Source organism: Arachis ipaensis, chromosome B2 (genome assembly GCF_059453495.1).
Source record: "Arachis ipaensis isolate K30076 ecotype BB chromosome B2, ASM5945349v1, whole genome shotgun sequence".
Taxonomy (NCBI): Eukaryota; Viridiplantae; Streptophyta; class Magnoliopsida; order Fabales; family Fabaceae; genus Arachis; species Arachis ipaensis.
In genome coordinates, this window is record NC_142437.1 from 98782923 (window position 1) to 98794512 (window position 11590).

An 11590-nucleotide genomic window follows, 5' to 3' on the forward strand; every position below is an offset into this window, starting at 1 on the left:
GCACCATGCGCTTTTTCGAACTTAAGTCAGTGCGTATTGTAGTAATGATAAATGGAAACTTTAAAGAGAAAAATAAAAAAGATAGAGAAAGGAGATATTATTACTAATGAAATGTGGTTTCATAAGGATGCTTTCGCTACTAAGGGAATTATTTTCCTGCCACTAGCCCTCGCTTTGATGCCTCGTTAAAACCCCCTCCAGGAAAACCCCTTTTTTGGAAAAAAAAAACCCATGATGTCGGGAAAAAGAGTACATCAGGGAGTGAGGTTCGGTTCTAGTTATAATATCTCTTCATATTAGAAGCGTACCACGATCTTGGAAGCTTGGATCCTCCTAGATCGACCATTTTATAGTATCCTTTTCCTAAGACCTTAACTATCTTGTAGGGTCCCTTCCAATTTGCAGCAAGCTTTCCTTCACCCGACTTGTTTACGCCAATGTCATTTCTGATTAGGACCAAGTCGTCTGAGGCGAAGCTTCTTTGAATGACCCTTTTATTGTACTATTCGTCATTCTTTGCTTCAATGTTGCTTCTTTTATCTTGGCTTGTTCTCGGACTTCGGGGAGCAACTCGAGTTCTTCTTTGTGAGCTTGAACATTGCCGACTTCGTCGTAAAATCTCACCCTTAGACTTTTCTCATTGATTTCAATAGGGATCACGGCTTCTATGCCATAGGCAAGTCGAAAGGGTGTCTCTCCAGTAGTAGAATGAGGTGTAGTTCGGTATGCCCACAATACTTGAGGAAGCTCTTCAGCCCAAGCCCCCTTTGCTTCTTGAAGTCTTTTCTTGAGCCCTGCTAGTATAATTTTGTTAGCAACTTTTGCTTGCCCATTTTCCTGGGGATGTTCGATCGAGGTGAATTGATGCTTGATTTTCATGCTAGCCATAAAGCTTCTGAATGTGGAGTCAGTAAATTGTGTACTATTATCAGTCGTGATGGAGTGTGAAACTCCAAATCGGGTGATAATGTTTCTGTACAGGAATTTCCGACTTTTTTGTGCCGTAATAGTAGCTAATGGCTCTGATTCTATCCATTTAGTGAAGTAGTCTACCCCTACGATGAGAAACTTTACTTGCCCTGGCACTTGAGGGAAAGGCCCAAGTAGGTCGAGTCCCCACTTTGCAAAGGGACATGGAGAGGTCACACAAATGGGTTCCTCTGGGGGAGTGACGTGGAAGTTTGCATGCATCTGATAAGGTTGAAATTTGTTCACAAAGTTGACAGCATCTTTTTGCAAGGTCGGCCAGAAGAATCCAGCTCGGATAACTTTTCTGGCTAAGGATTTTTTCCCAAAATGGTTCCCGCAGATGCCATTATGCACTTCATCCAGTACTGCTTCTGTTTTAGAGGTCGAGACGCACTTCAACAATGGTGTAGATATTCCCCTTTTGTAGAGGACACTTTTCACCAATGTGTAGTGTTGCGCTTCCCTCTGGATCTTTTTGGCCTCTTTTTGTTCCTCTAGTAAGATGTCGAATTTTAAGTATTCGATCAAAGGAGTCATCCAATCGAGGTCTAATCCGGAAACTTCTAAGACGTCTATCTTGGTATCTGCCTTCATGACTGAAGGTTCTTGGAGAGTTTCTTGAATGAGGCTTCTACTGTTTTCCCATGGTTTGGTACTTGCTAACTTTGAGAGGGCGTCTGCTCTGCTGTTAAGTTCCCGAGTTATGTGCCTGACCTCGGTTTTGGGGAATTGCCCGAGATACTCATTAATTTTTTCTAAATACCTTCTCATATTTGGGTCTTTAGCCTGATACTCTCCATTAATTTGAGAAATCACCACTTGAGAATCACTGAAGGCTACTACTTTGGTTGTGCTGACTTCTTTCTCTAGCTTTAGACCGGCAATCAGAGCTTCATATTCTGCATGATTGTTAGAAGCTGGGAACTCAAATTTCAGGAAAACTTCTATTTGAGTTCCTTCTTGGTTAACCAATATTATACCAGTACCGCTTCCAACTTTGTTGGAGGAGCCATCCACATACAATTCCCAGGCCGTGGAGGTCTCCTCTTGATCTCCTGTGTACTCAGCCACGAAGTCGGTGAGGCATTCGGCTTTGATGGCTGTCCGAGTTTCGTACTTCAAGTCCAACTCGGATAACTCTATAGCCCATTAAACCATTCTGCCTGCAACATCTATTTTTTGAAGGATTTGCTTCATGGACTGGTTCGTCCGAACTCTTATGGTGTGAGATTGAAAATAATGTCGAAGCCTTCTGGATGCTATTATCAAGGCGTATGCAAACTTCTCAAGTTTTTGATACTTTAGTTCAGGGCCTTGTAACACCTTGCTTGTAAAGTAGACAGGATGCTGTCTGACCTCATGTTCCCGTATTAAGGCTGATGCCACAGCCTTCTCGGCGACAGCTAAGTATAATACAAGCTCTTCCCCTGCTTTTGGCCGAGAAATAATGGGAGGTTGGCTTAGGTACCTTTTGAGCTCTTGGAATGCCTCTTCGCATTCAGGAGTCTATTCGAACTGGCATCCTTTTCTTAGTAGGGAAAAAAGCAGTAGGGATCTTAAGGCTGATCCCGCCAAGAATCTGGATAGAGCTGCAAGTCGGCCGTGCAGCTGCTGAACTTCCTTTAAATAGGTCGGGCTCTTCATTTCTAGGATCACTTTACACTTATCGGGGTTAGCTTCAATCCCCCTTTGTGTTAGCATGAATCCTAGGAATTTTTCAGCCTCCACTGTAAAGGTGCATTTATCGGGATTTAATCTCATCCCATGCATTCTTATGGTATTAAAGACTTGCGAGAGATTATTCAGGAGGCAGGCGTCATCCTTGGTCTTCACCAGCATGTCATCCACATATACCTCCATTAGTTCTCCTAGATGAGGTGTAAACACCTTATTTATCAGCCTTTGGTATATGGTCACTACATTTTTTAATCCAAATGGTATGACCCCGTAGCAATAATTGGCTCTGAGCGTGATGAATGATGTCTTCTCTTGGTTTGGATTGTACATCGGGATTTGATTATATCTCGAGTAAGCGTCCATGAATGATAAGTATTGATACCCCGAATTGGAATTTACTAGGGTATCAATATTTGGTAGAGGATATGGGTCCTTAGGATATGCCTTGTTGAGGTCAGTGTAGTCGATGCACATCCTCCATTTGCCATTCTGTTTCTTGACCAACACCATGTTTGCCAGCCAGGCCAGATACTTGACTTCTCTAATGAAGCCTACCTTAAACAGGGCATGCACTTCCTCTTCAACTACTTGAGCCCGTTCAGGTCCTAGCTTCCGTCTTCTTTGTTGGATAGGTCGGGATCCTGAATGAACGACCAATCTATGTGACATGAGCTCGGGATCTATCCCATGCATGTCGGAAGCTTTCCAGGCGAAGAGATCGAAATTTTCTTATAGGAACTGTGTCAGCTTCTGCCTCAGATCTCCCGTTAGATTGGCTCCTATGTTGGTATTCTTTCCAACCTCTTGCCCGATCTGTACCTCTTTAGTCTTTCCTCTGGGCTGTGGTCGTAGCTTTTTCTTAGCTCAGACTCCTCCGAGCTCAATGGTATTGACTTCCTTGCCTTTACCTCTTAGGTTCAGGCTTTCGTTGTAACATTTTCTTGCCAACTTCTGATCTCCTCTGATGGTGGCAATCCCTTCTAGTGTTGGGAACTTCATACAGATATGGGGGGTAGAAACCACTACTCCGAGCCGATTTAGGGTTATTCCGCCTATTAGAGCATTGTAGGCAGAAGCTACATCAACGACAATAAAGTCGATGCTTAATGTCTTGGATTTTATTCCCTTTCCAAAAGTTGTGTGTAGAGGAATGAAACCCAGCGGCCTAATGGGAGTGTCCCCTAGTCCAAAGAGAGTGTCTGGGTAAGCTCTTAGCTCTTTTTCGTCCAATCCCAGCTTATCAAATGCTGGTTTGAACAAAATGTCAGTTGAGCTCCCTTGATCCACCAGAGTTCTATGTAAGTGTGTGTTGGCGAGAATCATAGTGATTACTACTGGGTCATCGTGTCCAAGCACAATGCCTTGTCCATCTTCTTTGGTGAATGAGATAGTTGGGAGGTCGGCCCCTTAACTCCCGACTTAGTAGACTTCTTTCAGATGCCTCTTTTGAGATGCTTTGGTCAGTCCTTCTCCAGCAAACCCTTCCGATATCATATGAATGTGCTGCTCGGGGGTCTGTGGGGAAGGACTTCTTACTCCGTGACCTTCGTCATCTCTTTTTCTTTTTCCATGATTGTCCGACCTTTCCATGAGATATCTATCCAGCCGACCTTCCATGGCCAGCTTTTCTATCACATTTTTTAGGTCATAACAATCATTAGTAGAATGCCCATACAACTTGTGATACTCACAGTATTCATTACGACTTCTTCCCTTTTTGTTCTTGATGGTCGGGGAGGGGGGGGCAGGGGGAGGAAGCTTTTCAGTGTGACAAATTTTCCTGGACACGTCTACAAGGGAGACTCATAGAAGAGTGTAAGAGTGATATCTTCTAGGCCTTTCAGATCTGACTTCTTCCTTTTTCTTGATCTCCTTCTCTTTTTCCTTTAATTGGTCGGGATGCCCTATCCGCCAACTCGGTTCTCGTAACCTGGCATTTTCCTCTATGTTAATGTACTTCTCAGCACGTTCTTGTACATAACTTAAAGAGGTCGGGTGTCTCTTTGAGATGGACTGGGAGAAGGGTCCTTCTCGGAGTTCGTTGACTAGGCCCATTATCACTACTTCAGTGTGTAAGTCCTGGATTTCAAAGCATGCTTTATTGAACCTTTCCATGTAGCCTCTCAGGGGTTCTCCGACCTTCTGTTTCACTCCTAATAGGCTGGGCGCATGCTTGACTTTGTCCTTCTGGATCGAGAAGCGTGCGAGGAACTTGCGCGATAGGTCGTCAAAGTTGGTCACTGACTTGGGGGGAGGCCATCGAACCACTTCATGGCCGCCTTTGTTAGAGTTGTCAGAAATGCCTTACAACGAGTAGCGTCTGACGTGTCGGCTAAGTACATCCGACTTTTAAAGTTACCGAGGTGATGTTTCAGGTCAGTCGTCCCATCGTACAGGTCCATATCAGGGCATTTAAAGTTTTTGGGAACTTTAACCCTCATGATGTCCTCAATAAATGGATCTTCTTCCCCTAATGGGGTGTCTTCTCTATCTCTGCGGGAATTCTTATTTCGGAGGTTAGATTCTAGCTTTGAGAGATTTTCTTCAAGCTCCCTCGTCGCTCGATCTCTCTCCTTAGGCTTCGTTCCGCCTCATGCTGTCATTTCAACTCCTGTTCTAGCTGCTCGAATCGACCTTGGTGACCATGCAATAGTCCCATTAGGTAAGCAGAGTGGGGTTGTCCATCTTTTTTGGGCTGATAAACTTCAGAGGAGATCCTTTTCGATCCCGGGGTATTGGAGGGACCTTCACCATGCTGTCCCTCCATTCCTTGTAGGGATATTATTGCTCTATTGTTGTTGACCGCGTCTTGATGCTCTTGCTCATATTCCGATGCGGTGTGCCCATTTTCATGCTGGTCATCCGCCATCGTGCGTTGATCTTCCAAGTCCCTGGCAACGACGCCAATGTTCCAGGGCTTACCTAGAACCGGAGGATTGGGCTTGAATGAGAGGCCCAAAAGCTAGAGGGAAGTGGTCTCTGACTTTATTTACGTCTGGGAGCTGCCGTCCAAGTTGTGTTTGTGAAAGAATGGGGGGTGGTACCTGCAAAGACACTCCGGTGCCTAAGTTAGCAAGGGGGTCAGCAGGTTTAGAGTATTGGAACTCAGGTTTACCTGAGGGTGTCAGTGTATTTATAGGTGATGAGCCAATAACCATCGCTGTAGTAGTTCCACTTCTGATGGTGGATAACCGTCCCTTTATCTTAGGGTTGTTGGGATCTCTCTTCTAGAAGTGGGTAAGAGATTTGGGGAGGCAGTTACTTATTTTAATAAGTGTTATCTGCCAGCTCATGTTGAGTCCGACTTCTTTGAGGAGGTCAGGTAAATGGTGAAGGCCATCCCTTTGGATTGGGCCTTTTTAACTTAGTTGGGCCTGGCCATTGCATTGGGCCAGGGTATGAACAATATTCTAGTCAAGTTTGTAGTTTTTTAGAATATATTTGTATGCGATAATGTCCTTATGTCACTTCTTGGCACTTGTGTATAAATGAAGTCAGGTTCGGAATTCTTATTGATGAGATGCCAAAAAAATTGCTTATAGGTCCTAATTTAAAAGTTTCCTTTTTTTTTCAAATCGTGGTCCTAAGATTATTCAGACACCATAATTTTTTGAGAGCATTGGGATTGAGTTCGACACTATTTTGCAAGCCTTTTTTAATAGACTGACTTAGATTTTAATTCAACAAAAGGCCATTTTCATCTCTATTTTTTCGTAGTCATTGTAAATGAAATAGATGAAAGCAATGATAGAAAAGGACTTAAAGTTAACCTTTTAGTTGTTTTAAAGGATTATTCTTTTGTAATGTACTTGTACATGACTAGTACTAGCTAAATCAAGACATGTTCATTTAGGGAAGGAAATGCCAATCGAAATTAGAAACTATGCTACATGCTTTTGATAGGGCTTTTAAAATAGTGAAAAAGATAGAGTTGATATCTCATATCTATGATTCTACAATTTTGAGAATCTGACAAGTTATTGTGTCTATGTTGAATTTCCATAAAAGAGCACATTCTCATGGAAAAATATATAACAGGATTCAATTAAATATACACTTTGTGCATTTCTTACATCTAGCAATGAAACAAAATGACATAGAATAAACAAAATTACTATTAATACCAAATCATAAATAAAAATTCCCACATGAAAAAGAAAACAAAGCAAAAAATAGAATATTATCAATTAAATTGGAAACTTTAGTTCATCATACAGTGGTGACTGATAGCATGTTCAGTCAAAAACCAAAAGTAACATTAAATGGAAAGACTAAGCTTAAATAAAATTGCAATAGGAAAATAAAGGAGTTAAGAATAAAGTAGAGTTATGTTCAATAAAACTAAAATAAAAGTACATCAAACATAATATTCTTCTAGATACATGGTTTCACAATATCGTCTAGCTTTCTCACGAGCAACAGGATCCAAATAATCTATCCAAATGGCTTCTTGTTGAGATCAAAATCTTTTATAATAGCTTGGATTTTTAGTGATTCAGTTGTAGAGCGAACATATCCTCTCTTACGGAAAAAATTTGCAATGTGTCACTCTATGATAATGAATTGTTTTCGACGTGCCCATTCAAACTCACAAGCTGGCTTGTTTTTTACGCTCGTCTACATAGAAAAAAGATGTAACGGTTTATATTCAATTAACAGTTTTGTATATAGGTGCTAGGAAATAATTAATTTTAAAAAATTACCTTCAGATCTAATAATATAGAATCACCATCCCAGTCAGATGTTGTTGCAAAATATAGAAACCCAAACCTTTGCAAATACTGCACGCTTGATGCATATATCTCCTACAAGTTTTCAAACAAACTGTTAACTATAGATAATTATTAAATGGTTACATGATATTAAATTCAATAACAAAGTGCAAATAGAAGAACGAAGATAACAAACGTCTAGACTAGAATACATAGCAGAAGATGGGGCATTAGTGTAGAATGCATGTGAGAAAGGAGACTTTTCACAGATATTGGTGTGAGCATTGAGTGCTATCAGCCAAGAATGGATATTGGTCTTATTACACCAAACATCGAAGGCCATATTAAGTGCGTGTTGCAACGAGAAGAATGGAGAGGCGGAAGCCATCTCTGTAGCAAATTTGATGCTTCCACAGCATTCAAGAAAGTCACACTCTTCCACAGTAATCTAGGTTGAGGATTTTCTGCAAGGTCATGCGAGTTGTGATAATGAAATATAATCTTGCTCATATAGGATTGTCATTTTGTGTGACCTAAATAGTAAGAAATTCATTATGAATTAAAAGCATAATTAGTCAATTTTTTGATAATTTAAGCAATTAATCAGATTCATATAAGCTAACAAAAGATGTAAAATAACTAGACATGACTTTTCAAAAGGATGTTATTTTGCCTTTGAAGTTTTCTAAGTTCTTTGCTAGTTCATTTAGTTTCTAATTACAGGATTATGTTAATTTGGGAGTTAATTATGTACCGAACTTATAGATTAACTCCAACCGTTAACTCCCCAAATAACATAGCATCTATTATAGCATTTAATTAGTTAACTCCAAAAACTAACTAACTCACACACAAGTAATATATACACACGATTGTAATATTTTTACACTTTGTTAAATAAGTTATTTTATTTACATTGAACCCAAATCTCTCTTGAAAGATCCTCGTAGATCAAAATCCATTCATAATGTGCTCCCCAAATTCTCAAACTCTGGAAATAGAGAGGCATACATAAATAGAATTTCAATAAACTAACATTTTTTGTTTTCAGCAACTGTTACAAAAGAATTATGAGAATATTTAAAATAGATGAAAATCTAAACAAAACATAAAAACCATTAATTCTCATTGACTTCACACACCCCAAATCAAATCCTACTCCCTATCAAAAGGAGTTAAACTACACTAACATACCATTTTTGCATAAAAAAATAGCCATCAAAACTAAGAGTTAAAGCTGAAATTCAAAAGAAAATTGAAACCTGACGATAAACTTTTGAGGAATTGAATTTTAAATTGGTTTCTCAAGACTTATGAGACGTATTTTAAATAATCACAATGTGTGGCTTACCTCGAAAATAGCTAAAATGCTTGCTTGAGAAGGGAAGAAGGGGTTGATCTGCAAAACCGTAACACCGGAGTGTAATGGATTAAAAGCAAAGGACAAATGCAAAATAGACATAAATATATTACTTCCAACTATTAGACTCACATGAATTTTAATTAATACTTATTAATTAACTTAGTTATTATTCCAGTTAATCATAGTTAGTAGTTTTTACTTTGTAGAATTATTTAAAACTATTCGGTTAAAGATAAACATGTACTCTTTTTGTACTCTTTTGGTACTCTTTTTATAATTTTGACATTCATTCTCAATTGAATCATTTTGTTCCATCACTAAAGTCTCTAAACTAATACATATTGTGGCATTAGTCACTTAATCTGCATTTAGCCAGAAAGAACACGGGCAAAAAAATGTGACAACTAAAAAAAAGAAATAGTGAAATTGTATGTATATGATTTGGTCTCTTTAGTTACATTACAATCTGATTTTTTATACAAGTAATGAACAACACTACACTAAGAAACTACTGTTAAATCAAAAAGGAAAAATTAACAACTTCAGCGCATAACTAGTACTAAGAAAAAAAAAAAACAAGATTCAGAGATATGGTAGAGTTTAAGAATCATAGGAAGTGACAAAATTGCACATCATCAACATCTAAAATCAGATAATTAGCATACTTTATTAATTTTTCAGTGTCAGTGTTGAGAAGAAGGGAGAAGAAACCAACAATTCGAGAATTGGAAAAGCCTGCACCCTGATAAATTGAATTTACCTGAGGTTAGGGTTTAAATTTGGGAAAAGTATAAACTGCATAAAAATATTTTGAAAAGGATAGAGGGAATTACCAAATTAAGCGCGGAATTTGAAAGTGAAAATTGTTTGATTTTGCCACGGTGATCATTGGGTTTGTGGTAATTAAGAGAACTCATCTCAACTTGGCCACGAACAAACAAAACCGTCGAAAAGTTCTGCAAAATTTGGCCACAAAGATGCAAGAAGTTGCAAGTAGTTACCACGGTCATAGAGATTTGCCACTGTTTCTCGTTTGTGGGTATCTTCCCATTGGTAACGCCTATATTTCTGGTAGTGAGTTAAGAGTTTAGGATAAGTATACAATAATATATACTAGTTTGACTAAAAGATTTAAAATCAATTTTTGGACAACATTTGAGAATTCTACTATTAGAATGAGTATATAAATAACATTATTTGTATTGAGCTTTTTCATACTATTTTTTGAGTGAGATTGTACCTAGAACAACCTAAAAACTATATATTTTATTTCCTCAAGCTTTCTGATTGAGACTACGAAGTAACTCGATTGAATACTCCATTAGTCAAGAACCTTAGATATTCAATTAATCATTTTTGGCATGACTCAGAGTGGATTTCCATCAATCTAAAAATGTAAGATATTATTACTTCAAGCTTTCTCAAGCTAACAAATGACTCAAGGCCCGTTTGGGAAGCTTTAAAAGTAATTTTTTTGAGTTTTTGACTTATAAAAAGTAGTAGTATTAATGTTTGGTGCAATTTTCAAAACTAAATTGCAGCTTTCTAAGAAGTTATTTAGGAGCTTATAGAGAAGTTAAAAAAATGACTTCTCTCATAATACTACTACTTTTTATCACATTTCTAAAAAATAAGTACTGTTAAAAATAAAAATTCAAACACAAAATAACTTATTTATAAGCTACTTTTAATATAGTCATTTATTGTTTAAGCTATTTTTTCAAAAGTAACTTAATTAAGTTATTTTTTCAAACTGGGTTTAAATTGAATATCCAACCAACCAAAAACTTTAGATATTCAATTGATCTTTTTAGGCAAGAATCAGATTAAATTGTAGCTAATCTAAAAACCTTACATAGTATTTTTTCAAGTCTTCTCAGGCTAATCTTTGACTCATATTGAATACACCACCAACCTAAAACTCTTAGATATTCTTTCCTTAAGCATTCTCAGGATTAGAGATCATCAAATAATCAAATATATGAAAAGTTTGAAGACTCACAAGGTGAACCAGCTAAAATATGTTCGCAACTTCTACAACTAAGTTGATAAATCTTTTTTTAGGTTTTCTGAAATAGTTCAAAAATATTATCTAGATATTTGCAAAAAATCTTAGATACACTCAGATAAGAATGAGTACTTGCACTCACAGTAATGTGAGAATATTGTAAGAGTTTTCAACTTCACGATTTCAGAATTAGATGCTATTTATGGAGTGAAGATGAAAAGTTGCTCTATGAGCAGTTTTTTTTCATTCTATTTTTCCACTAAAGAATTTTCATCATTTGTAGAGGTTGAAAGGCTTTGCTTATATAATCCTGATATAATTAGAAGTCATTAGAATTTTTTTTAGTTATTGTCCTCATATCTTCATTGAGTTATATGAAGAGTGATGAACTTTTTTTTGTGGCAGTGTTCTTTGCCATTTTTTAAATTTCGTAGCGTACTTTATAGCAAATGAGATAATATTTTTTTTTGAAATTGTTTTGACTTACTGAGCTAGTTTGAATTCAAAAATTAGAGGTAAAAGACATCATTACATAAAAGGCAATTTTGAATTAGGTAGTTTTCACGTCTCCACCTTTTCTAAATTTGAGACAAAACAATGTATTTTTGAGGTTTTTAATTTCCTTTGAAGTAGCAAAATGGTTTTTGAGGTAGTATGATTACTTAGTATATCTTATAGAATTGTTTTCATTTATATTACTTTAATGTATTAATATATTTGAGTAAATGTTAAATATCACATTATTAATAAAATTATTTAATTTTGTTTAAAAATCAATTTGAAATATCTAGGAGCTAACGGTTAGGAAAGCATTAGGTTGCATTGGGAGACATTGAAACTTCATGATAAGGTCAAAGCATT

General features: G+C 37.4%; 2 protein-coding genes across 2 annotated transcripts; both read right to left on the reverse strand.

Annotated features, from left to right (window-relative positions):
- Window positions 1-450: 450 nt before the first annotated feature.
- Window positions 451-3969, reverse strand: LOC148574974 (uncharacterized). Its single transcript, XM_088506003.1, has 2 exons — window positions 3555-3969; window positions 451-2024 (listed from the first exon to the last, which is right to left on the reverse strand). Exons 1-2 carry the CDS (start codon window positions 3967-3969, stop codon window positions 451-453), a joined length of 1989 nt encoding a protein of 662 aa, XP_088362129.1.
- A 3222-nt stretch (window positions 3970-7191) lies between these two features.
- On the reverse strand, window positions 7192-7746 carry LOC107627504 (uncharacterized). Its single transcript, XM_016330333.1, has 3 exons — window positions 7555-7746; window positions 7350-7451; window positions 7192-7263 (listed from the first exon to the last, which is right to left on the reverse strand). Exons 1-3 carry the CDS (start codon window positions 7744-7746, stop codon window positions 7192-7194), a joined length of 366 nt encoding a protein of 121 aa, XP_016185819.1.
- Window positions 7747-11590: the final 3844 nt, after the last annotated feature.

Bases quoted from the DNA above. Each gene is read 5' to 3' on its own strand.
- LOC148574974 (XM_088506003.1), bottom strand. From the start codon at position 3,969: ATGATTCTCGCCAACACACACTTACATAGAACTCTGGTGGATCAAGGG. The intron at 2,025-3,554 runs GTAAAGGCAAGG...CTGAGTACACAG, and splicing joins CGAAAGCCTGAACCTAAGAG to GAGATCAAGAGGAGACCTCC.
- LOC107627504 (XM_016330333.1), bottom strand. From the start codon at position 7,746: ATGGCTTCCGCCTCTCCATTCTTCTCGTTGCAACACGCACTTAATATG. The intron at 7,452-7,554 runs GTTTGTTATCTT...GAAAACTTGTAG, and splicing joins CTATGTATTCTAGTCTAGAC to GAGATATATGCATCAAGCGT. The intron at 7,264-7,349 runs GTAATTTTTTAA...TTTTCTATGTAG, and splicing joins CTATATTATTAGATCTGAAG to ACGAGCGTAAAAAACAAGCC.